The sequence below is a fragment of the Betta splendens genome, chromosome 19 (genome assembly GCF_900634795.4).
Source record: "Betta splendens chromosome 19, fBetSpl5.4, whole genome shotgun sequence".
Classification (NCBI taxonomy): domain Eukaryota; kingdom Metazoa; phylum Chordata; class Actinopteri; order Anabantiformes; family Osphronemidae; genus Betta; species Betta splendens.
In genome coordinates, this window is record NC_040898.2 from 13,455,771 (window position 1) to 13,479,101 (window position 23,331).

General features: G+C 45.5%; 6 protein-coding genes across 57 annotated transcripts in view; 5 read left to right on the forward strand and 1 right to left on the reverse strand.

Moving 5' to 3' along the window:
- The window catches only part of LOC114846020 (ankyrin-3-like), a 71,593-nt gene extending 69,874 nt beyond the window's left edge, over positions 1-1,719 (forward strand). For 47 of the 49 annotated variants that reach the window (XM_041068562.2, XM_041068557.2, XM_055504071.1 and 44 more), the window contains one exon: positions 312-1,719. The gene's annotated coding sequence lies outside the window, so the exon portion shown is untranslated. Of the gene's footprint in view, positions 1-37; positions 154-311 lie in introns of all 49 variants that reach the window. The other 2 variants (XR_005897018.2, XR_005897019.2) reach the window with 1 other exon arrangement.
- A 529-nt stretch (positions 1,720-2,248) lies between these two features.
- psme3 (proteasome activator subunit 3) lies at positions 2,249-5,334 on the forward strand. The gene is made up of 10 exons (XM_029134382.3): positions 2,249-2,412; positions 3,261-3,293; positions 3,394-3,456; positions 3,601-3,705; positions 3,812-3,860; positions 4,028-4,146; positions 4,341-4,477; positions 4,606-4,660; positions 4,769-4,855; positions 4,946-5,334. Exons 1-10 carry the CDS (start codon positions 2,371-2,373, stop codon positions 5,024-5,026), a joined length of 771 nt encoding a protein of 256 aa, XP_028990215.1. The 5' UTR covers positions 2,249-2,370; the 3' UTR covers positions 5,027-5,334.
- Positions 5,335-6,476: 1,142 nt separating this feature from the next.
- LOC114845858 (glucose-6-phosphatase catalytic subunit 1-like) lies at positions 6,477-8,432 on the reverse strand. Its single transcript, XM_029134381.3, is given in 6 exon segments — positions 6,477-7,298; positions 7,405-7,527; positions 7,597-7,609; positions 7,611-7,702; positions 7,864-7,973; positions 8,044-8,432. Coding segments are annotated over 6 exon segments (1,062 nt in total). The 5' UTR covers positions 8,262-8,432; the 3' UTR covers positions 6,477-6,792.
- A 606-nt stretch (positions 8,433-9,038) lies between these two features.
- On the forward strand, positions 9,039-11,334 carry g6pc1a.2 (glucose-6-phosphatase catalytic subunit 1a, tandem duplicate 2). The gene is made up of 5 exons (XM_029134379.2): positions 9,039-9,405; positions 9,498-9,607; positions 9,835-9,955; positions 10,257-10,372; positions 10,507-11,334. Exons 1-5 carry the CDS (start codon positions 9,188-9,190, stop codon positions 11,007-11,009), a joined length of 1,068 nt encoding a protein of 355 aa, XP_028990212.1. The 5' UTR covers positions 9,039-9,187; the 3' UTR covers positions 11,010-11,334.
- Positions 11,335-11,779: 445 nt separating this feature from the next.
- LOC114845860 (gastrula zinc finger protein XlCGF57.1-like) lies at positions 11,780-14,330 on the forward strand. Its single transcript, XM_029134383.3, has 3 exons — positions 11,780-12,012; positions 12,412-12,561; positions 12,654-14,330. The coding sequence occupies exons 1-3, from the start codon at positions 11,919-11,921 to the stop codon at positions 13,940-13,942; spliced, it is 1,533 nt and encodes a 510-aa protein (XP_028990216.1). The 5' UTR covers positions 11,780-11,918; the 3' UTR covers positions 13,943-14,330.
- Positions 14,331-15,143: 813 nt separating this feature from the next.
- Positions 15,144-23,296, forward strand: nbr1a (NBR1 autophagy cargo receptor a). 4 transcript variants are annotated; one of them, XM_055504327.1, is made up of 22 exons: positions 15,144-15,372; positions 15,824-15,886; positions 15,993-16,011; positions 16,092-16,114; positions 16,299-16,481; positions 16,577-16,654; positions 16,747-16,970; positions 17,157-17,276; positions 17,480-17,779; positions 18,124-18,283; positions 18,714-18,962; positions 19,424-19,543; positions 19,629-19,704; positions 19,812-19,922; positions 20,003-20,173; positions 20,275-20,427; positions 20,511-20,665; positions 20,752-21,182; positions 21,253-21,338; positions 21,572-21,659; positions 21,751-21,850; positions 21,955-22,167. In XM_055504327.1, exons 1-22 carry the CDS (start codon positions 15,271-15,273, stop codon positions 22,030-22,032), a joined length of 3,090 nt encoding a protein of 1,029 aa, XP_055360302.1. In that variant the 5' UTR covers positions 15,144-15,270; the 3' UTR covers positions 22,033-22,167. The 4 variants fall into 4 exon arrangements, with proteins under 4 accessions (XP_055360302.1, XP_028991338.1, XP_028991337.1 ...); XM_029135505.3 differs by having other exon boundaries at positions 21,751-21,894; positions 21,993-22,133; XM_029135504.3 differs by having other exon boundaries at positions 15,145-15,372; positions 21,993-23,296.
- Positions 23,297-23,331: the final 35 nt, after the last annotated feature.

Below are 23,331 nucleotides of genomic sequence, written 5' to 3' on the forward strand. Positions count from 1 at the left end.
TAGGACCTGTTATTCACTTCATTTATTTTGCTTGCAGCCAGCAGAAGAACAGCTTATTAGGGGAAAACGCACCTGAATCCGAACTTAAACCTCCTGCAGTGATACTAATCTGGCAGCATCCCCTTACCTCATTTTCAGGGGCCAGGGTTGTGTGTATGTACAGTATGCAATGTATGCAACTAGTAAGAAACAGGAACACAACATAGTTGTTAGGTTTGTTGACAAAGCTGCAGCTATTGGTTGGATTAGGTGTCTCCTAATTTAATGTATTAGCACCGCGTGATGTTTCACACAGTCCTTTGTGTCATCAGACCCACAGACGCTCATCTGTGACACCACACCAAACCTGGGAGGAAGAGGAAAAACATCTGGAGGCCACACTCGACCAGCCTACACGCGTCCGACGCTTCTACTCGCAGCGCATGGTTTGCAGCGAGGCGATGACAAGCAAGGTTTCTTTCTTTTGATTTCGCATGAGCATGTCACCAAACCCACCAGGAACGACGAGCCGGGGACACGCGTGGAGGCGAGCTGGAGCTTCCTGATCTTTGGACGAGACCAAAGACTCACGATGGCTTGTGAATCACTTTCTCTCAGACACTCGCCTTATACGGTCTATCTTTCTCCTTCTGGACACACAGTATTGAGGTGTACCGTGTGGCTCTTTATTAATTTTTTTAAAGAAATATAATAATAAAAGGGTGATTTTGTTGTATATAAATGAAATATAAATGGAAATCAGCAGCTTCACAGATTGTTTATGCACTGATTTGACTTGATGAAGCCTTGCAGAGTCGGTGCATTTGCTCTTGAGAGGTCAACACTGTTTGCGCAGCCTTGGGTGTTTGACCTGACGTGCTCTTCCTACATGAATATAAAACAGAACAAAAAATGAAAAGCTGTATGTAAATGAGAATCGAATGAGAGGAGAAACTGCTTGATTTGAAACGAATGGACATTTCTTTAGCGCAAACATCTACTACCGCTCCGTCTGTGGAACACTGTCTTCAGAAATTATATTTTGCTGCATGTGACGTCTCTTTTAACGCTTTCTTTTACTTTCCTCCTAATTCAAAACACTGCAATACGATTAGCGGGGGTTTAATGGTACTTCTGCCTGTGTGAACACTCGTCATAGCCTACACGTGCCGTTTATGACTCTTTCTGATCTTAACAAATGAAAACACTCCACGCTGGAGCAGTGGGACTACAAAGCCTCGTTTCTTCGCTTTGTGGACGGTACCGACGGTGTCCCAGGATGTCACCTGAAGGCGAGACATTACCTCCCAACAGCTAAAGCCAATAGGAAACTGTGTCTGTCTGACTGTACGCGCATCATGCATACTGGAGGTTTAGGTTTAGCCTTGTGGGTCTGCTGTGGTTTTAACAAGGGGGCAGTTTTTATTGATGCTTTGAGGAATTTTAGTTATATTTTCATGAGAACAGAGGATCTCACTTTTAGCCCAGTTAGTTAAACCTTTCTACCAACAGCATAAACTCACAACAATTAATCACAACGTTTGATCACTAGTAAAAAAATCTGATTTTCTGTTCCTGTGTTTTGGTTTTTCTATGTTTTGCTTTTTTTCATACAAACACCACAAGCACCTATTGCTGATGATAAATCTGGTACCGACATGTATGACGAACCACCATAGCCTACACTGGATGATCCTAGTAATTATTTAAGCAGAAAAATAAATTGTGTTTAAACTGAAACTCTGTGATTCAGTCTGATTTATTTCCTTACAAATATAAATGACAGATTAAGTGAAGGCTTTGAAGTTGCTGACGACCAGCACCTCCAACGCCCTCATTTCACACATAAAGGAAATGCAGTTGCATCTTTCCTACTATAAGTTGAATAATGCTGGTTAAACGCCTCTTTCTTCTTTGTGGTCTTCTTGAACCGTGACAACACCGCCATCTTGTGTTCAGAATCCTAAAACGTTTACGCGTGAACTAATTTAAATATACATTTAAATTATATTTGTCTACATTTTATTCCTGTATTTTTTGTCTGTATTCTGATAATGGCCATACATTGTCTTATTTATTTTAAACAACTTTATGTGCTTTGTATGCTGAAGCACGAAAGCACAAATTTGACAAGCTACCACGTGTTTACCTGTACTATTACATATAGAAAAAAATACAAAATAATTATAATTAAAACAAAAAAACGAATGCAGAAATTTTAACGTGTTTGGCATTCGAGTTGCGCATGCGTAGTCTGGCACTGCGTCTGTCGCGTGGTAAAGTCGTCATCTTTAAGCTCACACAAGTGTGGCTGGAAAGTAAGAAGCCACACGTTTACAGGGAATTTAATGTTGTGGAGCCAATCGTTATTTGCCCGTTTGATCACAGAAGATGTCTTCACTCCTCAAGGTGGACAATGAAATTAAAACCAAGGTGAGGTTTGGTTTCGGGAGCTTCGCCTCACGGTATATGACACGATGTTGTTGTTTTAGCTTGCTAGCTTGCACATTCTGTAGCTCTAAGGCCAGGCTGTTAGCAGCTAACGGTGGCTAACCGGCTTCTTCACCGCGTGTTGCAACACACCTGTCAAACCTTCCGACAGGTGCTGTGTAACAGTGACTCTGTGCGTCATTGGAGTTTGGCGTCGTCTTTGTTGGAGCTCTATAAGTATAAATAATACCCGCTTCTAGCGGACCACATGTGCCAGAGAAGGCCTGATCACCTGCCCAGTTAACCAACCCAGGGGTCCGTTGTCATACCGGCGTCTGGTTACCTCATTTTACAGCTTCGAGCAGTTCTTCTTTATTTATAACACTGTATTTTTGTTGTTATTCGCACTCCAGACACCAAATATATCAAAGATCAACCCAACGTAATAAGTGAATGAAAAGCTTAAGTCATGTTCATTTTTACACCCCCAAAACACGTTCAAGTGTATTCAATTTGTTTTATTTTACCACGTGAGTTTACAATAATCTGTACTTTAGACATTTGCATTAAGCACATAATGAACTATATAAGTGAGCCAGGATTGACTGTATACACTAATAGATTGCTAATAGAAAAATGGGCAGTACAAAATACAAAACACCTGTAACATTTTAAAAGCTGTAGGTGGAAGCCTGTAAATGAGGACACATTGGGTCCTGTTGTCTTACTAAACCTGAACTTTCTTTATTTAAACGAGAGACCTAAAAGTAGATCTGTTTACACAGGGCTTATGGATTATTTATTTTTTAGATGCCGTTTGATGGCCCACATATTTTTTTATATGTTTGCAGGTTGATGCTTTCAGGGAACGTATCACTGCAGAAGTAAGTGTTGATTAACTTGGTTAAACATGTATTTTCTGCACTTAACCAAACCTTTTTCGTTTCCTAACCACACAAAGCTAACAGTTTGCATTTCTTACAGGCAGAGGACCTAGTTGCAAATTTCTTTCCCAAAAAATTGCTGGAACTTGATCATTTCCTTAAAGTGAGTTACTTTTGTGTTCATCCTTTTGTATTGTCTTAGATCTGTGTTTGGTCAAGAATTTATTATCGTGTAATGATGGGTTAATTTGAAGGGAAAAAGTACAGATTGTTGTGTCTCACCGATTAGTTGTTCTTTGTTTTTCAGGACCCAACCATAAACATCACAGAACTGAAAGAGATTCACTCTGAAATAAACCTGACTGTACCAGACCCAATCTTGATCCCAAAACTGCATGACGGACTAGAAGCGGTGAGGCTCCTCTTTGAAGTAATCAAATGTGATCAATATCTTTCTATCTGTGTGTGCATGGCAGTGGAAAGAAATGTAGTTTAACCTTGTTTCTATTTTTTCCCAGCAAAATGCCAAAAAGAGGAAGTTGGAGGATGGAGGTGGGGAGGACATGGGTGAGTGTAATTGTTTGTCTGTTCACTTTAATACTTTAATGTATCATTAGTAATATTATTGCCACACTGTTCTGTTATTTTAAGACAAACCTACAACTAAAGGACATTTACACCTATATATCTCCTTAATGTCTGACCCGTCATTCTCTCCTTGCACTGTCATTCAGTGACTGGCACCAAGGTGTTTGTCATGCCTGGCGGGATGATGAAGAGCAACGGAAACCTTGTTGATCTTATTGAAAAAGTCAAGCCAGAGATCAGGACTCTCATAGAGAAATGTAACACAGTATGTATTGTCTTTTTTTTGGTGGGGACCTTTTATTGAGAGGGAGTAAAATAGGTGAAGGAATTTTCTGATGAAGCGAAGCCCCCTCAATATTCTGTTGTTGTCAGGTGATTTAAAAATCTACTTCAGAACTGTCTTGAACTCTTGAGTTAGATTTCACTTTCAACATACCAGATCGATCTGTTTTTCTGCAGGTTAAAATGTGGGTGCAGCTGCTCATTCCCAGAATAGAGGATGGCAACAACTTTGGAGTGTCAATCCAGGAAGAGACAGTAGCTGAACTCAGAACAGTTGAAGGGGAGGCAGCATCTTACCTCGACCAGATATCAAGGTTTGTAGTGCTGTTTTGTTTAGTTTCATGCATTTAAGGACATGAGCTGGTGCCAAATAATTTTCCATTGTGAACTACAGGTCTTTGTATTCTTTCTAACAAGTTTTACCTTCGTTCTTCAATTCCAGATACTACATCACAAGGGCAAAGCTGGTTTCTAAAATAGCAAAATATCCACATGTGGTAAGTCAGCTTTCTTTCATTGTAGCCGCGGTGCATGGGTCTCTATTGCATTTTTATAAGGCTTGCTAATTCATTTGTTTACATTAAATGTTTTCTGTACATCAACAGGAGGATTATCGGCGCACAGTAACCGAGATTGATGAGAAGGAATACATCAGTCTGAAGATCATAGTTTCTGAGCTCAGAAATCAATATGTATGTCACAATATCCATTTTCTCTCAATAAGAAGCTATTGTTGAATATTTTCTCGGTACTATGTTATTTTTTTTTTCTGACTCTCAAAGGTAACGTTACATGACATGATCCTGAAGAACATTGAGAAGATCAAGAGGCCTCGGAGCAGCAACACTGACGCTTTGTACTGATATTCTCTCAGCCTTCAGTGACCCCCACCTCACCAGTCTCCCTGCCATACCTGTCGAGCCACAGTAGCCTGGTCCTGCTCCACAGGGCTTCAAGGAGACATTCACAGAGTTCAATACATTCAACAAGACCCAGTGTATGAAAAAACGTTGCTTCAATAGATGGACACAATGCAAATGTTTTGTTTTAAATGTAAAATATTTTCCTTGTTTTAAACCTTTGAAGACAAAATCCTTCTCAGAAAATGGGGAGACATAGACAACAAAAAGCTCAATGTATTTTTTAATTTTAATTAAAGAGTTTGTCCTCAGATGTTTGTGAAATTGCTTCATTTTAAGCTCTTAGTAAAACCTTTCTTGCCTGTTGCTGCTTTTCTTAATGCGTCATGTAGGATGTTTTTTTATAGTAAATGCAACTTGTCATATTTGTTTTGTTCTGAATGTTATACATTACACACTAGAATCGTTAAAAATGAGAACACTGAGCAGGTTTCAGGACAGATGCTTATTGACTTTTCAGTGAAAAATCACCAAAGTATCTCTTATGCTGAGGGAACAGTGTTAAATAAAACTTTTTTTAAGAGGTTATGATTTTTTTTGGCATGTTTGTGTTTCCTTGTTGAATGTCAGACTCAGACTGGTCTACTTTGTGCTTTGTGTCCTGTTGACCTGCAGATGTCGCTGTGTCAGCACTCATTAAAGCTTCCAGAGCAAAGGTAAGAGTAAAGCACAGCTGACCTGCATTTAATGAATGACATCACAAACTTGACCTGAGGCACAAATATAAACTAAGGCCTTATGTTACATTAGTTATATTTTTATACAAGTTCTAATAATTTTACAAAATTTAATGAACTTAAAATCGACTCTTGCTAGAACTGCTCTGTGTTTTCCAGAGATAATAGGATCTTATCGTTGAGACGACTCACAACTGTCATGCAAGCGGCCTTATATAACTTCGCTGCCAGGTTATTGTAGATCACAGTGTAAACTTAAATTCTGCTTTAAACACGCGTTTTAAAAAACACTTTTATGTGCTGTTACATCAAACCACTACTACACATTTATGTTTATTTTCCTCTAAACAATATTTTCATTGGAACCATTTTCTTAAAATTGACCTGCAGGTCTGGAAGGACACTGTTTTTACGAAACTGGACAACAAGATGTTGCCAAAACTTTAGAAAACAAGGTCAATCTTAGAACCCTATTGTTTTGAATATATTAGAGTATCATGTCTTTGCACTAGTGTCAGTCGTCGGTGGAAACTAAAGGTTGTAGTGTGTGTCCAGTTGTCATAATTCCAGTATATCAGTGTACGTTGTTTAAAGCCTCTGGTACACGCGTGTTGACGCCAGCGTATTCTGCCCCTTGACCCTCTGTGTCTGATCACAGAACATGGCTGTGGTGAAAGACTGTCACCATGTGGGACTGCTGAGTAAAGAGAACATGCTCAGGTTAATATTTAATCATTGTTCCTGCTGAAGAATTAATCAGTATTGGTGTTTCTGACATTCAGAGAAAAGCAGCAGGACAGAACAGCAAAGTAAGAAACAATGCTTTTCATTCAGATCAAAAATCAAATAACAATCCCGCCTTTATGAACATGTGTCTTGTCCTTTAAATTCATAGTGTGACAGTTATACACAGGTTTGTGTGGCCTCGTGCTCTGCTGTAACATTCTATATAAAGTCTTGAACTTGAAAATGTGAAACAATCTTTGTAAAATCTACATAATAACTGACTTCAAACTACAATTTGAACCTTATTCACAACTTCTTGTCTTCTCCCTTTCCCCTGCAAACCCTGCAGAGAGCCCAAGGCACCAGGGTGGTGGGGATCAGAAGGGCAACTACACTCTTACTGAAGGACAGGAAGTAGAAAGTCATGTGGTTTTCAGAAGAAAATGTCCATCCATCTAAGAAATGAAGCAGGAGCAAAGACACAGTGATGCAGCCTGTCTTGAAAACAACACTCGTGCTCTTGGTCTTGTTGTTGTGGAGCGGCGAGTGCAGGCCCAGGCCCAGGCCGAACAGGCTGCCCATGTTACGCAGCAGGCTGGCGAAGGGCGTGGAGTCCAGGTGGACCCACTCGGGCCGGAGGCACCACCTCTGGGCTTTGTCCAGAGTCCACAGCAGGTCAACACCCAGCGCTTTGAGGAGGACGTAGAAGCCCACAGCGAAGGAGGTCAAGAAGAGGGTCACCAAGAAGTACCTGCTCATGCTGACGCCGTAGAGCCACGTCTGACTGGACACGAGCTGAGCCACGACTAGACCTGGAGCAAAACAGAGAAAATCCCTCACTCAGGCTGCTTTCTTCATGTTTATTCTCTCCACTCCTCGTTTAACCATCAACCAACTGTTCCTCCAGCTTAGACTCACCGGTGGCGACGCCTGCTATCACCTGGTGTGGGAAGTGAGCGGCCATGTAAACCCTGGACATGCACACCACCAGCAGGACCAGGCCCATCAGCCCCCACAGGCCCAGCTGCAAGAATCTGAGACCTGGTGGGTCAGCGTTTTATTTGACGGCAGCAAATCACACAGAGGACAGTGCTTTGGCCGCTGACTTACTTGTAGAGCAGTGGGGGGCAGCGCTGCTCAGTTGCAATAGAAAGCAGCGCCGTTATCATCACGAACCAGACCCCAGCGGCCCCCATGGCGTGACCCGAGGGGCTTCCTGCACGACACAGCTTTGGTCACGTGTGGTTTGGATGTTAGTTAACCAAATCTTATTTCACTGCAATCATTGATGCATGAAAGTGTGAATAATGTCAATGCTGCAGCTTTAAATGCTCACATGCAGCTTATTTTGGTCTGTAACTATTGCATCATCTGTACCTGGCCCAGTCTCACACGTGATGGGGAACTGCTGCAGAGACGGGGCCGGTCCTGCTCCGTAGAACCGGGTCTCGTGCACCCACCAGTACGGTCTCTCTCCAAACAGAACCCTGCCACAGAAACCCCACAGTCGCTACATGCACGTCGTCTCTCTCCTCCCAGCGTTCCAGCATCTCTTACCATTTCAGGACCAGGTTGAGCCAGTCCCCGATCACCGCCACCCACAGCAGCCTGAGGCCCGTGTTCCTCCGCACGTGGAACCAGACCGGGAACAGGCAGAAGAAGGTGGTGTGCAGGTCGGCCACGGTGGAGGCCAGTGCGAACAGCTCCTCGTATCGGCTGTACTTGGTCTGGAGGTGGAGCGACAGCTCGACCCCCCAGCTGTGGAGAAGATCCATGATGCCACAACGCGAGGCGCTGTGTCTCTGCTGCTGCGTACGCTGCTGCCACACTCTTTCTCTCACCTCTGCTCTGCCTGGGTCTGATCCCCATTGGACTTTATTCAGGTCTAAGGCAGTTGTTTGCCTTTGGGACAGTACAGGCAGGTTATTTAACCTTTACCCCCCCATCTCCCCCCAGCTCCCCTCTCACACAGATTACCTTTTATTTGTCTTTCTAAAAAAGAAAATGAAGGATTCTCATCAGTTGGGCCTCATTGTTTCTGCTTGGCTCAGATGTTTCTCCTAACAGGCCAGCAGATGATGGGTCAAGCACCTGAGCTACAGGTGGGACTCCCTCCCTCCCTCGCTGTCTGATTTGTCAAAACACAACAACCCGTGTCGGACCTACAACCTGCCACTCAGCGTTCTGCCTTCTATCACTAGCTATTGTATCACCTCAGCTCTTCTTTAGCCCGTACGCCGAACATTTAATCATTCATCTTCTTATGTAACCGATGGAGAACTCCAGCGTTCTGACCCGTGTTTTCCTGCATAAATAGAAAAAACAACTTCACAGTTTATAACTAAACGAGAACTGAGCGGCTGAAATGTGAAGAATGAAATATTTTTGCTGGACCCGTTTAATTTAGGCCACGCAGAAAGCGTCTGACTGACTTCCATGCGCTACGCATGTACAGTAGTTGGCTGATAAAGATCCCATTGACGTTTGCGTTCCCGCTATCTGTCCCACTTGTTTATGTGACGAACCACCGCAACTCTGGTCCCAGTGTTTTATTACACATGTGCAAGGTCCAAAGATCAGAGTGTGCATGCGTTTGGGTAGTGGGTCCCCCTGGTATAAAAGCAACCAGCTGTGAGACTGACTGCAACAGTCCCTCTTCTCCGCTCCCTCGTCTCTGACTGGGGTCTGTCCCTGTCTCATCATGGATGCCGTGCAGGGTTTTGGGGTGAGCGCCACCCACTACCTGCAGACCAACTACCCGGACGCCCAGGGCTTGTTCCTCTGGGTGTCCTGGGCTGCGGATCTCAGAAACACCTTCTTCATTTTCTTCCCACTTTGGTTCCATCTGCGGGCGTCAGTGGGCATCAAGCTCATCTGGGTGGCCGTGATCGGAGACTGGCTCAACTTGGTGTTTAAATGGTGAGAAGACACGAAAGCTGAGTTCAAAATGATGGTGCACAATATTTTTTTTTCTGTTTGTGCTGAGTGGATTTGGTGATTTCCTGCCGCAGGATTCTGTTTGGGGAGAGGCCGTACTGGTGGGTCCATGAGACGCCTTATTACGCCAACGCTGTCCCGCCTCACATTGAGCAGTACCCCATGACCTGCGAGACCGGGCCAGGTGAGACATGTAGCAGCAGGTGCATGAGCTGGGCCCCTGGAAACGCTCAGGTGTTCAGTCTGTGTACAGCCCATCTGACCATCAGACGAACCAGAACCTAACCAGTCTCCAGCCTCGCTGTTCTAATACTAATACTTCTAATACGAGTGGTACCTTGTCTGTTTTAGGATGTTTGGAGATGTTTGGTCCTATGTGAAGTAGCTTACTGTACTGTCTGTGTCGTCCAGGCAGCCCGTCGGGTCACGCTATGGGGGCAGCGGGGGTCTACTACACCCTGGTCACCTCCATTCTCACTGTTGTGAGCAGCAGGAAGAAGCACGGAGGCAAGAAACCGAGCAGCACAAACTGGTGAGTGCATGAAAACAAACAGCTTCACTTTTGCTCCCGTGTCCCCGCAGAGGTCTGGCTTGTTTACCGGTTCTCTGCACTCACAGCTTATCAGCACAGACTGTGTGCGTGCTGCGGTTGTTCATTGACTTCTCATTCAGCCTGCACATGTTTGGATGCCCACAGCTGCTGTGTGGGAGGTTTTATTCTGATCCGTCTGATCCTGGTGTGTGTGTGTGTGTGTGTGTGTGTGTGTGTGTGTGTGTGTGTGTGTGTGTGTGTGTGTGTGTGTGTGTGTGTGTGTGTGTGTGTGTGGGGGCAGGTACCTGAAGGTCGTCCTGTGGACACTGTTCTGGGGGGTCCAGGTGTGCGTCTGTCTCTCCAGGGTCTTCATCGCCGCCCACTTCCCCCACCAGGTCGTTGCAGGTGTTATCACAGGTCAGTATGGAGGTTGTCAGCATGTGATTTAAGGTGAAGCAGCCTGTTTGTTCCCTGACACCTAATCTGGGACAAACACATGCTGTGGTTTAATAAATACCGCATATTGATCCTGGACTCTGTTTGCTTTGAAGGCATGCTTGTGGGTGAAGCTTTCAACCGGACTGAGTGGATCTACAGCGCCAGCATGAGGAAGTACTTCTACACCACCCTCTTCTTGACCTCCTTTGCTGTGGGCTTCTACGTCCTCCTCAAAGCGCTGGGTGTTGACCTGCTGTGGACTCTGGACAAAGCCCAGAGGTGGTGCATCCGGCCCGAGTGGGTCCACCTGGACTCCACGCCCTTCGCCAGCCTGCTGCGTAACATGGGCACCCTGTTCGGCCTGGGCCTGGGCCTGCACTCGCCTCTTTACACCGAGACCAAGAGGAGCGGCAGCGCGCTGGTCAGAGCCGGCTGCATTGTGAGCTCGCTGTTCCTGCTGCACCTGTTCGACTCTGTCAAGCCTCCCACTCACACCGCAGCCCTGTTCTACCTGCTGTCCTTCTGCAAGAGCGCCACCGTGCCTCTGGTCAGCGTCAGCATCATCCCGTACTGTGTGAAGGGAGCCCTGGGCCTGCAGCACAAAAAGGGTCTGTGAGCGACGGCGCCACAGTGAAAGGACTAATTGATGGATCTCTTCTAGACAAAACAGACTTTCCTTAGATGCTCAATGCATTATGTGAATCAGCTGATCCTCAGGAAAAACAGAAGGATCGATGCGAATAGTCACTGGTGTCATTTAGACACTGACCTCTTTGTGCACTGTGTGGCACTCAGTGAAGGCACTGCATTCAGCAGAATATTATTAGTGATGCCAGAGCTTTAATGCGCTGTTTGAAATGTCATATTAATGTATTTTAAATAATGTCGAATGTTTTCTTTAAGGTGTTTTGAACATTTTTTATTAAAACTTTTGAGATGTATTGAGTGGTTTGGTTTTACTGCACCTCACGTTGTCATATCAAATTTTATCTTTGAGCCTTTAAAAACAACTAACCAGGACCTCGTGCTCTATTTTGGCTGCTGCGTAACCTGATGAGATAAACAAACCACGGCCTGGCCTTCAGCGATGACATAGATCCTCACGTCACTTGACTGTGTATCAGTCATTGTACATCAGGTCAGCGATGCCGGCTGAACATTCAATATTTGTCCATGCTGTGCAGAACTCCTGACTTAAAACTGTTTGTGCTCTCGAGACAAATAAACCCAAAACAACAGCAGCTTAGTGCAGCTGTGGCAAGCAAACACTAAAACTTCCTTTACAATTAAATATTCGGTATTTCTGTTTTCTGTAAAAAGAAACAACATATTTTTGGAAATGGCGGATTATGTCCCATGTGCGGACACAAGATGGCGCCTCTGAGCCGGTAAACCTTCAAATGGCCCAGAGAAGAAGAAGGACGCGGAAGCAGCGGCGACGTGTTTTGGTTTTGTTGTGACTTAGTTGCGTGTGTTGTTGTGAATCAGAGTCTGAGGTGGAACCAGCGCCTCGCCCCGCTGTGTCATGACTGAAAGGCGGGCTCTGAGCGGCGGTTTGTCCGCGGCGTTGCAGCGGATCCTCCGCGTTGTGGAGCGGATCTTGATGCGGCGCGTTGCGGGTTCGAATCTCAACACGCTTTTATTCCAACGCGGTGCAATAAAATCACACACAGCTGTGTCGCTCTCTGAGGATGCTTCGTGTGCTTGAAGGAAGTCTGTCGTTGTTTTGTGTGAGATTTGAGAAAAGTTATGTTTGAGGCTGTTGTGTCTCCCTTTTAATCTGAGCCTCTTTGTGACAAATTGTGTGTCTTTGTGGTCATTTGTGTCACCTTAAGCTTGTTTTACAGTCCTTGGAGTTCATTTGCGCCTCCTTCTATGCAGTTGTAGTCTGGTTGAGGTCTTTGCATGTCCGACCTTCTTTGAGGCTTATGTGAACGTTTTGTCTTTCTCCCTGTAGTTAAGGTTGTCATATTTGTTTACTGGAACTCAGACTTTTCTTTTTATCTTCTTTCCTCCAGAAGCATCGCCTGAAGTCGTGCAGAAGCAACTGGCAGTCGCTGCTGAAGAAATATTTCAGATTCTGGGGGAATATGAAAATGATCTCTCCAAATGTCAGTGCCAGTTACTTGACGTCATGTTAAAACCTGAGACAAATGTGCACACAACAGGTACAGTGTGCATCTAAGAACATCTGTAACTGTAAAAGCCAGCCTTTTCTGCACTAAACATATGCTTCTGTCTGTCTCTCTCCCTGGTTCAGACTGTGATAAAGACTTATTCCCCAGACAAGTACACAACGTGTCTCTGCAACCACACTTTAAAGATGCATCTACAGAGACAGATCCTGGAGGACAACAGGCTGCGGTGCCATCAAGTGAGGCCTGGAGCGACTGCGCTCAGGTTTTAACACTAAAGTCAAACAAAGAAAGAACATGTCGGAGACTGAGACAAAGACATGAACCTGACTGTTGCAAGATGTTTGGACGATCTTTACCCAAGGAAGCTGCTAAGAAGAACACTGAAGCAAGTCCCAGCACTAGACCGAGATGCTGCAGAGTCTGTGGAAAGTGTTTCCAGTACAAACGCTCTTTTTTCAAACATGTACTTCGACACGAGCACAGCACGGAGCCATGTGGTGTCTGTGGCAAACGTTTGGACTCTAAGGAAAGCTTGAAGGAGCACTTACAAGCACACAGTGAAGAAAACAGCAGCAGGGAGCAAACGGATGTGAGTCTGATATTGTCGGAGTGGAAGAACAGCGAAGGAGCTGAGGGAGATACGGATGAGACCAACAGAACACCTTGTTCACAGACAGCACAGTCAAAATCAACAACTGAAGTATTAAACACAAATAAAATCAAGCACAGTCAGGGTTTATCACATTTAAAGTACTGCTGTAAAGTGTGCGACAAGTCTTTCTGCTACAGAGCATCATTTTTCAAGCACGTGCAGGAGGATGAGAGGGACACAGACATGTGTGGGGTGTGCGGGAAACATCAAAGGACTCCTGAGAGCTTGAGGCTTCACTTGCAAACTCACGTCAGAGCAAATTTGTGTGAGGTCTGTGGCAAACATTTTGATGGCCTCAAACAGCTGGAGATGCACACGAGGACCCACACGGGAGAGAAACCGTATGTGTGCAGCACCTGCGGCAAGGCTTTCGCCCAGAACGGAAACCTGATGGGTCACATGAGGGCTCACAGGGGGGAGAAACCGTACGCCTGCAGTGTGTGCGGCCAGAGCTTCGGCTTTAAGGAGTACATGACGGCTCACATGCGCATCCACACGGGGGAGAAGCCGTTTCTGTGCAGCGTCTGCGGGAAAGGGTTTCGACAGAGGGGAACCCTGAAGACGCACGCGATGATTCACACGGGAGAGTCGACGCATCAGTGCTCCGTCTGCGACAAGAGGTTCTACAAGCGAGGAGCGCTGAAAATCCACATGCGGTCGCACACGGGCGAGAAACCGTACCTGTGCAACGTCTGTGGGAAACGCTTCACCGCGGGCAGCTCACTGAGCAAACACATGGGGGTTCACGATGGCAAGTGAACGCACCGCCGTAGCGCTCAGCCTTCTGTTGCTTTTCCCTTTTTACATTAAAGTCCTTTTATTAGCTACACATCTTCAGTCTATTTTTAACCAAAACTGCCATTTATTCCACTTTTGTGAGGTTATTATGTCTCAGTTTTACAGCTGTAAAAATAAAAAGGTTTTTACAGGTAAAAAGCTCATGCCTTAATTATGTCACAGTGATGCCACTTCATAGGTTTCTTATCCAGTACTTCGATAGACTAATTGTACAATAAGATAACCGACTTTAGAGTAGAGAGAGAGACTCTACTCTATGAAAGATGTGAAGAAGTCATTGCATGTATTTACAACCGGCTGCTTGATAAGATAACTCCCTTCTAATTAAATGAAAACAGGTCAAATTTGATTTAACTTTTTTTTTGCATGTGTTTTTTATTTGACATTTAAATTTAAGGTTTTTATCAATAACAATAACCAGATATTTTATCTCACTAACTGTGATTGTTTCATTGTTTAAATACACCTCAGAGTTACTGTGAGAGGGTCTTGTAGCTATAGAAAAACACAGAGGCAGTTTTTTAAAGATTTAAGGTTAAGTGGGATAATTCAAGCAACTTTGAAAGATTACGTAAAGCCTGTGTCAAACGTTGCCCGGTAGGAGTGGAGGTTTTGGCAGACACATGGATAACTGTGTCATCAGCATAAAGCTGGCAGGTAACACGCTTACAACAGTCTGTCAGGTCATTAATGTACAACTATTATTTATTAATCTGCTTTTATGCCTTTGTACTTTGACCTTTGGTCAACATACAAGTACCTAGAAGGTGTGACAACAGGAAAAATTCGAACATTTAATTATGCAATCCCTTGAATATTGACAGAACAGACTAAAAGAAAATTTAAAAAATCATACGAAGATAAATTAAGTATCAGGACATAAACTTGGAACATGGCGACTTGGTAGACTCTTAATGATGATGGAACTGTTTATAGTCATAACATTGTGGCTATGTTTTAAAAAACTCAATAAATACACAGGGATAACGTTGGTGTGGCTTCTTTAAGCATTTTTTGTTATTATTATTATTACAATAAAAATTCAAAACAAAATAGCATGCACTTGCAGCTGCAGGGGGTCAGTAATGTAATCTCGCCACCCGTAGGTGTCGCTCCATCACTCGGACGTTGTTTTGGTGCCACTAAACAAACGAAGAAGAATTCTTGACGTCACAGTATTTTTCTCGACGCAGCTGACGATGTAAACAAGAGAAGACGTTCGAGGGCAGCGTGGATCAAACAGGCCGGAGTCACAGAAGGTAGCCGTCGTCTGCTCCCAAACGGCTGACATGGGGCTCCCCGTCACCATCAAAATCAACTTCCGGGGGAACGTGAAGCGCTTTCTGGCTCAGGATTTGGACAAGCTGGAGTGGGAGTCCGTGGAAGCCTGGGTAAGCTGCTAGCTAACGCGCTGGCTAAACGCTGGCGCAGTTTGGTGAAAAGCAGGCCCGGCCCCGGCCTCGACACGTAAACAATGGAGCAGCTGAAGGACGAGCGATGCTGGAGCCGCGAAGCGCGTTCAACGTGTTAATGCAGACATCCAAGCACCGGCGATGGGCTTCTTTTGCTTTATTATGTTTGTGTATACATCACAGTTGAGACTATTCTCAGTAGTGGAAACTCAAGGGCTGCACTAGTACGTTCACTATTAACATGATATAACATATATATTCACCTAAAGTGGTTTGTATTTTCCAAGCTACTACACGTGTTATTATTATTTACCTCACCTGAGGATTGTATCTGAGGTGTTTAAAGGTCTGGACACTTGTTCATGTTATTAGCATCAACACCTGCAAGAAAGACAAAAATATTGTTGTTTCCCTTTAAAATACATCGCAGATCAAAGCATCATTCCGGATCAACCACTTTCAAGTCAAATATTTTGATGAGGATAATGAAGAGGTAAGACGTCACCAATAAATGTCTGTGTATGATTTTTCATTCATAATAAACGGTCATGGTGTTTTGTTCCATGATCTTATTCTCGTCTTATTTTCTCCTCTTTTAGATTTGCATAAACAGTCAAGGTGAGAACAGCTTTTTTTATATTTTGGTTAATAAAGTTTCAGTTGTAATCAGTCTAACTTGTTGATTTGTTTTATTGCAGATGAATATGAAGAAGCCATCAAGGTACTGCAGCAGGGGTGGATTGTTTTACAAGCATCAAAACGGGAATAAATTTACCAATGTTACCTTATGATTAACCTTCACTTGATAATAAAAATAATTATAGAAGACAGACAGGCTACATGGCTGATGCTGATATGACAAACATCCTTCTTCTGTTTTATATGTTGTTCTTTATTTTCCATAGAGCGCAGAGAAGCAGGGAAACCAGTTGCACATGAACGTATACAAAATGAAGGGACAGGCATGTGGAGGCCCACTGAAGACAGAAGTGAAGGAGCTGAAAGGAGACCTCCGACCTGCTCCTCCTTATCCATCAAGGGTCAAGACGGTGGACAAAGGCACACAGGTCACCCCAGAGCGAGAAGCTGTAAGGAAGCAAACCCATTCCCCTGTTCCATGATCTTGTTCTGACAAAAACAGATCAGACAAATTGACAAACCGTGCATATGTATTTTTATACAGGTTCAAATAAAGGACAGTAAGGGAAACAAGCCAGAAGACGAACCCCCTCCTATGTGGTTCAGATCCTACATGGAGAAGGTAATGGTTTCCCTGAAATCTTAGCACTTGTGTTAAGACAAAATACAGTCTTCTAATGGTTTATCTTCAACATTCTACACTTACATTTTCAGTTCAAGGACGAGGTGGTAAAAGAGGTAGTGGAACGCATGTGCAGTGACTTTTCTGGACAGTGTTGCACCCATAAGTCCCCCGATGGCCCCCACGATGCCATTGGGGCTGCTGGAGGTCCTATGGGGCCACGGCCGGGTCCCTCCACCTCCGGTGGATCCCTGGGCTACACCCCAAACTGCAGCAACTGCAACAAGCTCACGTCTGAAGGAGCCTACAAGTGCAGGTCAGCACTTAGAACCTTAAATAATCAATTCTGGGCTGATTAACCAACTATGTGATCTATAATCATTTTGTCATTTGCTATTTTATTAGTTGACCGACATAATGATTTACTTTTCTTGCATGTTTTTGTTGCGTAAGCAGCTTTAAACATACTCACATTGCTAATTGTTGGCTATTACCCTACCAGTGTGTGCCCATCGTGCATCCTGTGTGAGTTGTGCAGACATAGCCATGACCCCAGCCACAACCTTGTGAGAACCAAGACACCTCTCTCCATTCCTGAACATGGAATGTCAGGAGAGTTAAGGTAAAGCCCAAAGACTGAGGATGACTCTTACTGCAGTGCTGTCACTTCAAGCAGAATCAGAAATAGTTCCAGAGCAGGATACTACACTGTATTAGCAGCTAGATTATGTCAACCATGATTTCTGAATGTGAATGTCTTTTGTTCTTGGAAAATAAACTTTTGATAGTCAACAAATAGGTGTTCCTGATGACATTTTAAACCAGGTTCCCAAGGCGAGGAGACAGGACAGTGCGCAAGGCCGAGCGACAGCGCCTCAAAGCAGAAAGGAGGCAGCTAAGAGCTGAAGTGAAAGAAATCAAGAAGAAACTGAGACTGGAGAAGAGGGGCCTGCAGTGGAGTGGGCCCTCTACCTCAGGCAGAGCCAACTTGACAAGCATGACCTCCGCATCCACCCAGGTCCCAGCAGTGCCCCCTTCTGCTGCCTCAGAATCAGCCTCAGGTCCATCCCCAGCCCAAGGCCCCATCCCTGCCCTGGTCCCTGATCCCCAGGCCTCCAGTCCAGAGTAAGCGCCACCTTGGACGGGCGTCCGACAGTGCTGGGTACCTCAATCCCAGCATGGATGCAAAAAGTCTTTTTTTTTCCAAGAAAAGAATTCAAAATATGCCATCTTTGTAATCTAGTCTGTATGAGTGTATCGCTGGCTGCTCTGGGGTGGTGGAAATGTTGGAACTACCTCAATGTGAAAACTGCTGCTGCTGCTGCTGCTGCTTCATAGATTTTCTAAGAAAAATGCTTTTGAGCTGCAAAAAAATCTGGGGTCCTGCTTTTTTGATTCGTAGAGAACAAAAGAGGGTATTATCAGAAACCAGGGCTATTTTCAACAATGCTCTGTACACTTAAAACTAGGGGTCCTGGGGCCTCGCACACGTCCTTGGTGCCCACTATGGCCGCCTTGTTTCTGGATGAAAATCTGCCTGACGGCACCCGTCTGGAGCCTGGTACCAAGTTCATCAAATACTGGAAGATGAGGAACTCAGGCACTATCAGCTGGACCGCAGAGACTAAGGTACCCCTCCCACCTGCTGAGCGGACAGGGTCTTTCTCTGCTTCATTTCCACTTTGAGCCTCCCCACTCGCCTCCTTTCCTGTGTCTAGTATCTAACACCAGCTAAGGTTTCTTACCAAGCCTAATACGTCTAGCGAACGTAATGTCTGAGATGTTTATTATTTAAATTAGTCTGACTCTGTTTAGTTGAAGTTTTTAAGTCTTTGTGTCTGCGTGTGTGCGCGTCCCTCAACTCAACGCGTGACTTTGGCTGCGTGCTTTTGTCTTGTGCTTTTTTCGCATGCGTATTCCTGTTCTGTGTGTGTGTGTGTGTGTGTGTGTGTGTGTGTGTGTGTGTGTGTGTGTGTGTGTGTGTGTGTGTGTGTGTGTGTGTGTGTGTGTGTGTGTGTGTGTGTGTGTGTGTGTGTGTGTGTGTGTGTGTGTACACCAGCTGGTGTTTATGTGGGGGAACCTCGGCCTGGCGTCAGAGGAGAGGAGGGAGGTGCCCGTCCCGCTGCTGCTGCCCGGACAGGTGGGGGTGGTCAGTGTGGCCTTTGTGGCTCCTGTGATGGAGGGGACGTACACCTCCCACTGGCGGCTGGCGCACTGCGGCTGTCAGTTTGGCCCGCGGGTCTGGTGCAGCATTGTGGTTGACCCCAGTGACGGCCGCAGCACGCTCGGGCATCAGAGCAAGCGACTGGCAAGTCTGCAACCAATGACACCCTGTACATTCACAGCCGCTTACATGTGCAGTACTGTGCAAACAGAAGGGAGGTTAAGATGCTCATTGGATGTTGGGCTGTGGTGACAGAAGGACTTTGGATCCATCAGATGCCTCACTGATTGTGACTGATAAATGTCTAAAGTGACATTTGCACAATACTGTACATTTAACTCTGTATTTGGATCACTTGTGGGAATAAAAAAAAACAATTTCCTTGAATATCTAGCGTCTAAATTATAGGAATGAAGTGATTCTCCCATTCATCAGTTAGTTGTTTAAAAGAAAAATACAATTCTCTAAGTAAGATGCCTCTGTTGTCTCTTTTGTATGTGTTGCTATTTTTTTAATTTAGTGTAAAGCTCCAGTTATTTAAACATGTCAACATTTAATACAAACTACAAAAATATTTGTAAAAAAACTCTCTTTTTGTGCTTCAGAAGGAGGAGGTCTGGCCAGCAGCGAAGGAGGTAAGGTCCAAGGAAGGTGGCGCTGCTTTTCCTGTAGACCTGAACCATGAAGACTACTACTTCCCTTCAGTTGACCTGCTGACAGCACAGGTGCGCCCTTCACAGACAAAACAAGGATGGAAATGAGTTTCAGTCAACAAACTGGATTAAGACTTTTGTCCCATATTTTTTTTAGGATCTACTCTCCTTTGAGTTACTGGATATAAATATTGTTCAGGAGTTGGAGAAGGTTCCTAACAACACTCCTGTGGGTGAGCGGAGATCTTCTCTCTAGAAATGTTCCTGACGCCTGTAATAAAATAACTGGGACCCTTTTGGATAAACATTCAAACAACGGTATTTTCTACCTCGTTACTAGATCTGACACCCTGCATATCCCCCCTGCCCCATGATGCACCAGTGTCAGAGAAGGCTCTGACTGCACCCATAAAAGACGACCCGGAGGTCACGGGAGTCAGAAAGCTCTTTGGTAACACCAGCCGAGCAGCAGTAGGCTGTGAATGTGAGACTCAGCAATAATAACGGTCTTGTACCTGTCTTCTGGTTTAGGAGTGAGCCCGAGGCAGCTGTCTGAGCCCGTTGCCCAGGAGGAGGAGCGAGAAGAGGAGATCAGCGGAGCCCAGTTCCTCTGTGAGACCGTCATCCGCTCTCTGGCACTGGATGAAGCCCCGGACCACAGACCCGTGCGCAGAGTCCAGCACGGCAGCCAGAAACCACTGAGTGAGGAGCCCCTCTGTATTCTCATGGAAAGCCTCAGTAATACAGTGTGGCTCTCATTGCTCTAACCGCTTTTGTGTTTTTAATTTGGACTATTATTTTAGGCATCGCTCGGGGACCCGAATTTTGCTTCGAGAGACTAGTGGAGGCTGAGAAACCTGCACAAGAAGGAAAAGAGGAGGTTTGTGGCGTGGTACTGGAGAGTTCAGCGTTGCTTCCCAACACAAGACTCAACCAGGAAGAGGAGGCCCGGCCAGGTGAGAGGACTCTAACAGGAAACGCAGTAACGAGTCTCAGGGACAATATTTGAATCCTAGTTTTGGTTGTCTGTACTTTGCAGAACTTCTTTTGCTGGAACCTATGAATGAAGATTTGCCCAGTGGTTCACGTCATGAAGAGGATGAAGAGGTTGTGGTTCTGGATGATATGCAAAACATGAAGGAAACTCCAGACGAGAGGGAGGAGGTTGGTGCTAAAGGAGAAGACTGGGACGAGGTCAGGTTTCAAAGCTTTGATTTTATATTGAATGTACAGGAAGTAAAACCGTGTAAAGCTGCAGCCTTTTCCTCCTTGTGCTACAGGTCAGCAGCCAGACCTCCTCCGTCTCCTCCTGTGAAGATTACATCATTGTCCTCCCAGACTGTTTTGACACCAGTCGTCCTCTGGGGGAGTCTATGTACAGCTCTGCCATGTCTCAGCCTGAAAGCGCTGCTGCTGCTGCGGCGGCTACCGCCGCCGCTGCTGCTCCTGCTTCGACCTCAGACGATGCTGACGCACAGTGCGAGGACGCCGATGACTCTGAACCGGGCCGGGTTCCGCAGACAGACGCGTTGGAGGCAGAGGATTCGGCGGTGAACGTGCAGCTCTCGCCCGTTCCTCCCATCCACAGCAGCGTCAACCAGATGCTTTGTGCTTCCCAAACACTGGACGCAGTGACACTCACCCCGGAGGTGGTGCCGCCGCCGCTCGTGCCCGAACGCGTCCCGCCTCCACCGACTCTCTACTCACCCAGGTTTGAAGGAGACTTAGCCTATTTACCAACGCTCCCGCTCCAACTTTACATTTCCATTCTGTGTTGTCAGGTCTGAGGCTCTGTACCTGGCTGAGGATCCCAGTCCTCCGGCCTGTGAACCCTTTGAGCCACACCAGCCACGGGTACATTTAAATGGTGAGCATTTGGAGTGAAACTAGTTAAACTGACCTCGCTGACACAATCAATAGTTTAGCACCTGTGGTTGGAAGCGGAGGTGAGGCAGGAAACGCATTTTCTCTGTATGGAAAAAAGTAGGTTAAACAACACACTGGAATCTGTTGCGTCAGCAAAGCTCACTGCGGCTCCTGTAACTAAATTCCTAGAAGGCTTATGTGTGTGTCTTGTTTTTGTTTGTTTGGCTTCGACAGTGTCATCTGGTCTGTCCAGATCAGCCGGCTCAGCATCCAGTGCCTTTGAGACATACAACCCCAGACCCAGCAACGCACTGCAGCCAAGGTGCAACACTTGATCCGCCTCATGCAGTTCAATCCTTCCGTCTGTTAAAGTTTCTTTTGATTAAAAAGTGCTAAAATAGATTTTCTCCCAGGGGCCAAGGAGGCCTCACAGAGGGGCTTGTGAAGGGGGCCCTATCTGTAGCAGCGTCTGCGTACAAAGCCCTCTTCACTGGACCAAACTGTTCAGTCCAGGTAAATCAGAGCAGGAACAAACAAAAGATCACCTGATGATTTAAGTAGGTCAACAACCTATTTCTGCTGCATGATGCATTCCTAACTGTGAGCCATCTGTAAAGCCAGGACGACCTTTGACCTGTGCCCTCCTCCCCTCCAGCGAGGCATCGACCCCGCCACCAGACAGGACCCTTCCCTGATGGCCATGCTGCTGGAGATGGGATTCAGAGACCAGCGGCTGAACCAGCGGCTGCTGCGGAAGCACGGCTACAGCCTGCTGCACACCGTCAACGAGCTGGTGCAAATGGGCGAGGAGCGCGCCAGCAAAGCCGTGGGCGCCCAGCACTGAGGGAACCGCAGCAGACGTACGCCTGGATTTATTTTAAGACCTTTAAAGTAGACGCAGTGAAAAGAAATGTAATATTCATGCAGCTGATTTGACAGAGAGGAAGCTTGTTTGGACCAAATGAAACTTGAAATATCCTCTTAAAATATATTAGACATGCAGATTTTTGAAAATGACACTTGTTGATTAGATCGAAATCCACATACAACACACGAATGGCTTCTCCTGTCTTTGCCTTTAATTTAGCTTTAACATTTGAATGAGATCTGCTATAAATACATGCACAAGTGTAAATGATGCCGTGTGGAGTTGAACCCTCGCCACGTCTCGCGTGTGGATTCAGATTCAGCAGGACAGGAGTGTGTTTGTGCGACTCCCTCACACGGGGAGCAGGGAGGATGAATGTTGGACAGAACCGTCCCGCTCCCGTCGGAAGAGGAGCTGTGTAATTAACCTAGATGTTCAGGGTCAGTGGTGCGGGAACACTATTCACACTTATTAAAGAATTTCCTGGATTCTCGTAGTGAAATCTGCCTAAAGGGTGCAATCTTTTTTCTGTATCACAGTACTGTCCTTTTAGACGTTGACATGTGGAATGTACACAAAAGTGTCCGAACGGGTCGCTGTTCAGACCGGGATGTTTAGGAGAACGTCGGCTCCGCAGGTAGAAGCTTCAGAGGCGAGTGGTAGTCGTGTGCTCGTCGCTCGGTCGCCGTGGAAAGCGTCCGCTACGCGTCATTGTGTAAACACCCTCCGCCTGCGTTTTCACCAAACAAATCCTAGCAACTGTTGATTAGCACAGATCCAAGATGAGATGTCTCCAACCACACATTCCTCAATCTCTTAGTGTTTTGTTGTCATTCCACCGCCTTGATGAACTTTAAGTTTACTGAAATATACATATTGACACTAGAGTGAGTGAGCAGATTTAAGTTAATTTCTTTCTTTATTTATCTTTGTGTGTTTGGTTGAGGTGCTTGTGGAGCTTTTCTCATATTTCCCTGTTCTAGAGAAGATTTCTGAATATATCTACTATGCTTGTGAAACTATTCTTCTGCCACAGAGTGTGTACGTTCAATGCTCGTCTGTTGATCCACCAATAAACCGTTTGCACACCTCTCCAGTGTTTCTTTGAATGGGTAGGTGCGCACGC

Bases quoted from the DNA above. Each gene is read 5' to 3' on its own strand.
- LOC114845860 (XM_029134383.3), top strand. From the start codon at position 11,919: ATGACTGAAAGGCGGGCTCTGAGCGGCGGTTTGTCCGCGGCGTTGCAG. The intron at 12,013-12,411 runs GTTCGAATCTCA...TCTTTCCTCCAG, and splicing joins CTTGATGCGGCGCGTTGCGG to AAGCATCGCCTGAAGTCGTG. The intron at 12,562-12,653 runs GTACAGTGTGCA...TCCCTGGTTCAG, and splicing joins GACAAATGTGCACACAACAG to ACTGTGATAAAGACTTATTC.
- psme3 (XM_029134382.3), top strand. From the start codon at position 2,371: ATGTCTTCACTCCTCAAGGTGGACAATGAAATTAAAACCAAG. The intron at 2,413-3,260 runs GTGAGGTTTGGT...ATATGTTTGCAG, and splicing joins ACAATGAAATTAAAACCAAG to GTTGATGCTTTCAGGGAACG. The intron at 4,856-4,945 runs GTATGTCACAAT...TGACTCTCAAAG, and splicing joins CTGAGCTCAGAAATCAATAT to GTAACGTTACATGACATGAT.
- g6pc1a.2 (XM_029134379.2), top strand. From the start codon at position 9,188: ATGGATGCCGTGCAGGGTTTTGGGGTGAGCGCCACCCACTACCTGCAG. The intron at 9,406-9,497 runs GTGAGAAGACAC...TTCCTGCCGCAG, and splicing joins CTCAACTTGGTGTTTAAATG to GATTCTGTTTGGGGAGAGGC. The intron at 9,956-10,256 runs GTGAGTGCATGA...GTGTGGGGGCAG, and splicing joins AAACCGAGCAGCACAAACTG to GTACCTGAAGGTCGTCCTGT.
- nbr1a (XM_029135504.3), top strand. From the start codon at position 15,271: ATGGGGCTCCCCGTCACCATCAAAATCAACTTCCGGGGGAACGTGAAG. The intron at 16,655-16,746 runs GTAATGGTTTCC...TTACATTTTCAG, and splicing joins TCAGATCCTACATGGAGAAG to TTCAAGGACGAGGTGGTAAA. The intron at 17,277-17,479 runs GTAAAGCCCAAA...ATTTTAAACCAG, and splicing joins GGAATGTCAGGAGAGTTAAG to GTTCCCAAGGCGAGGAGACA.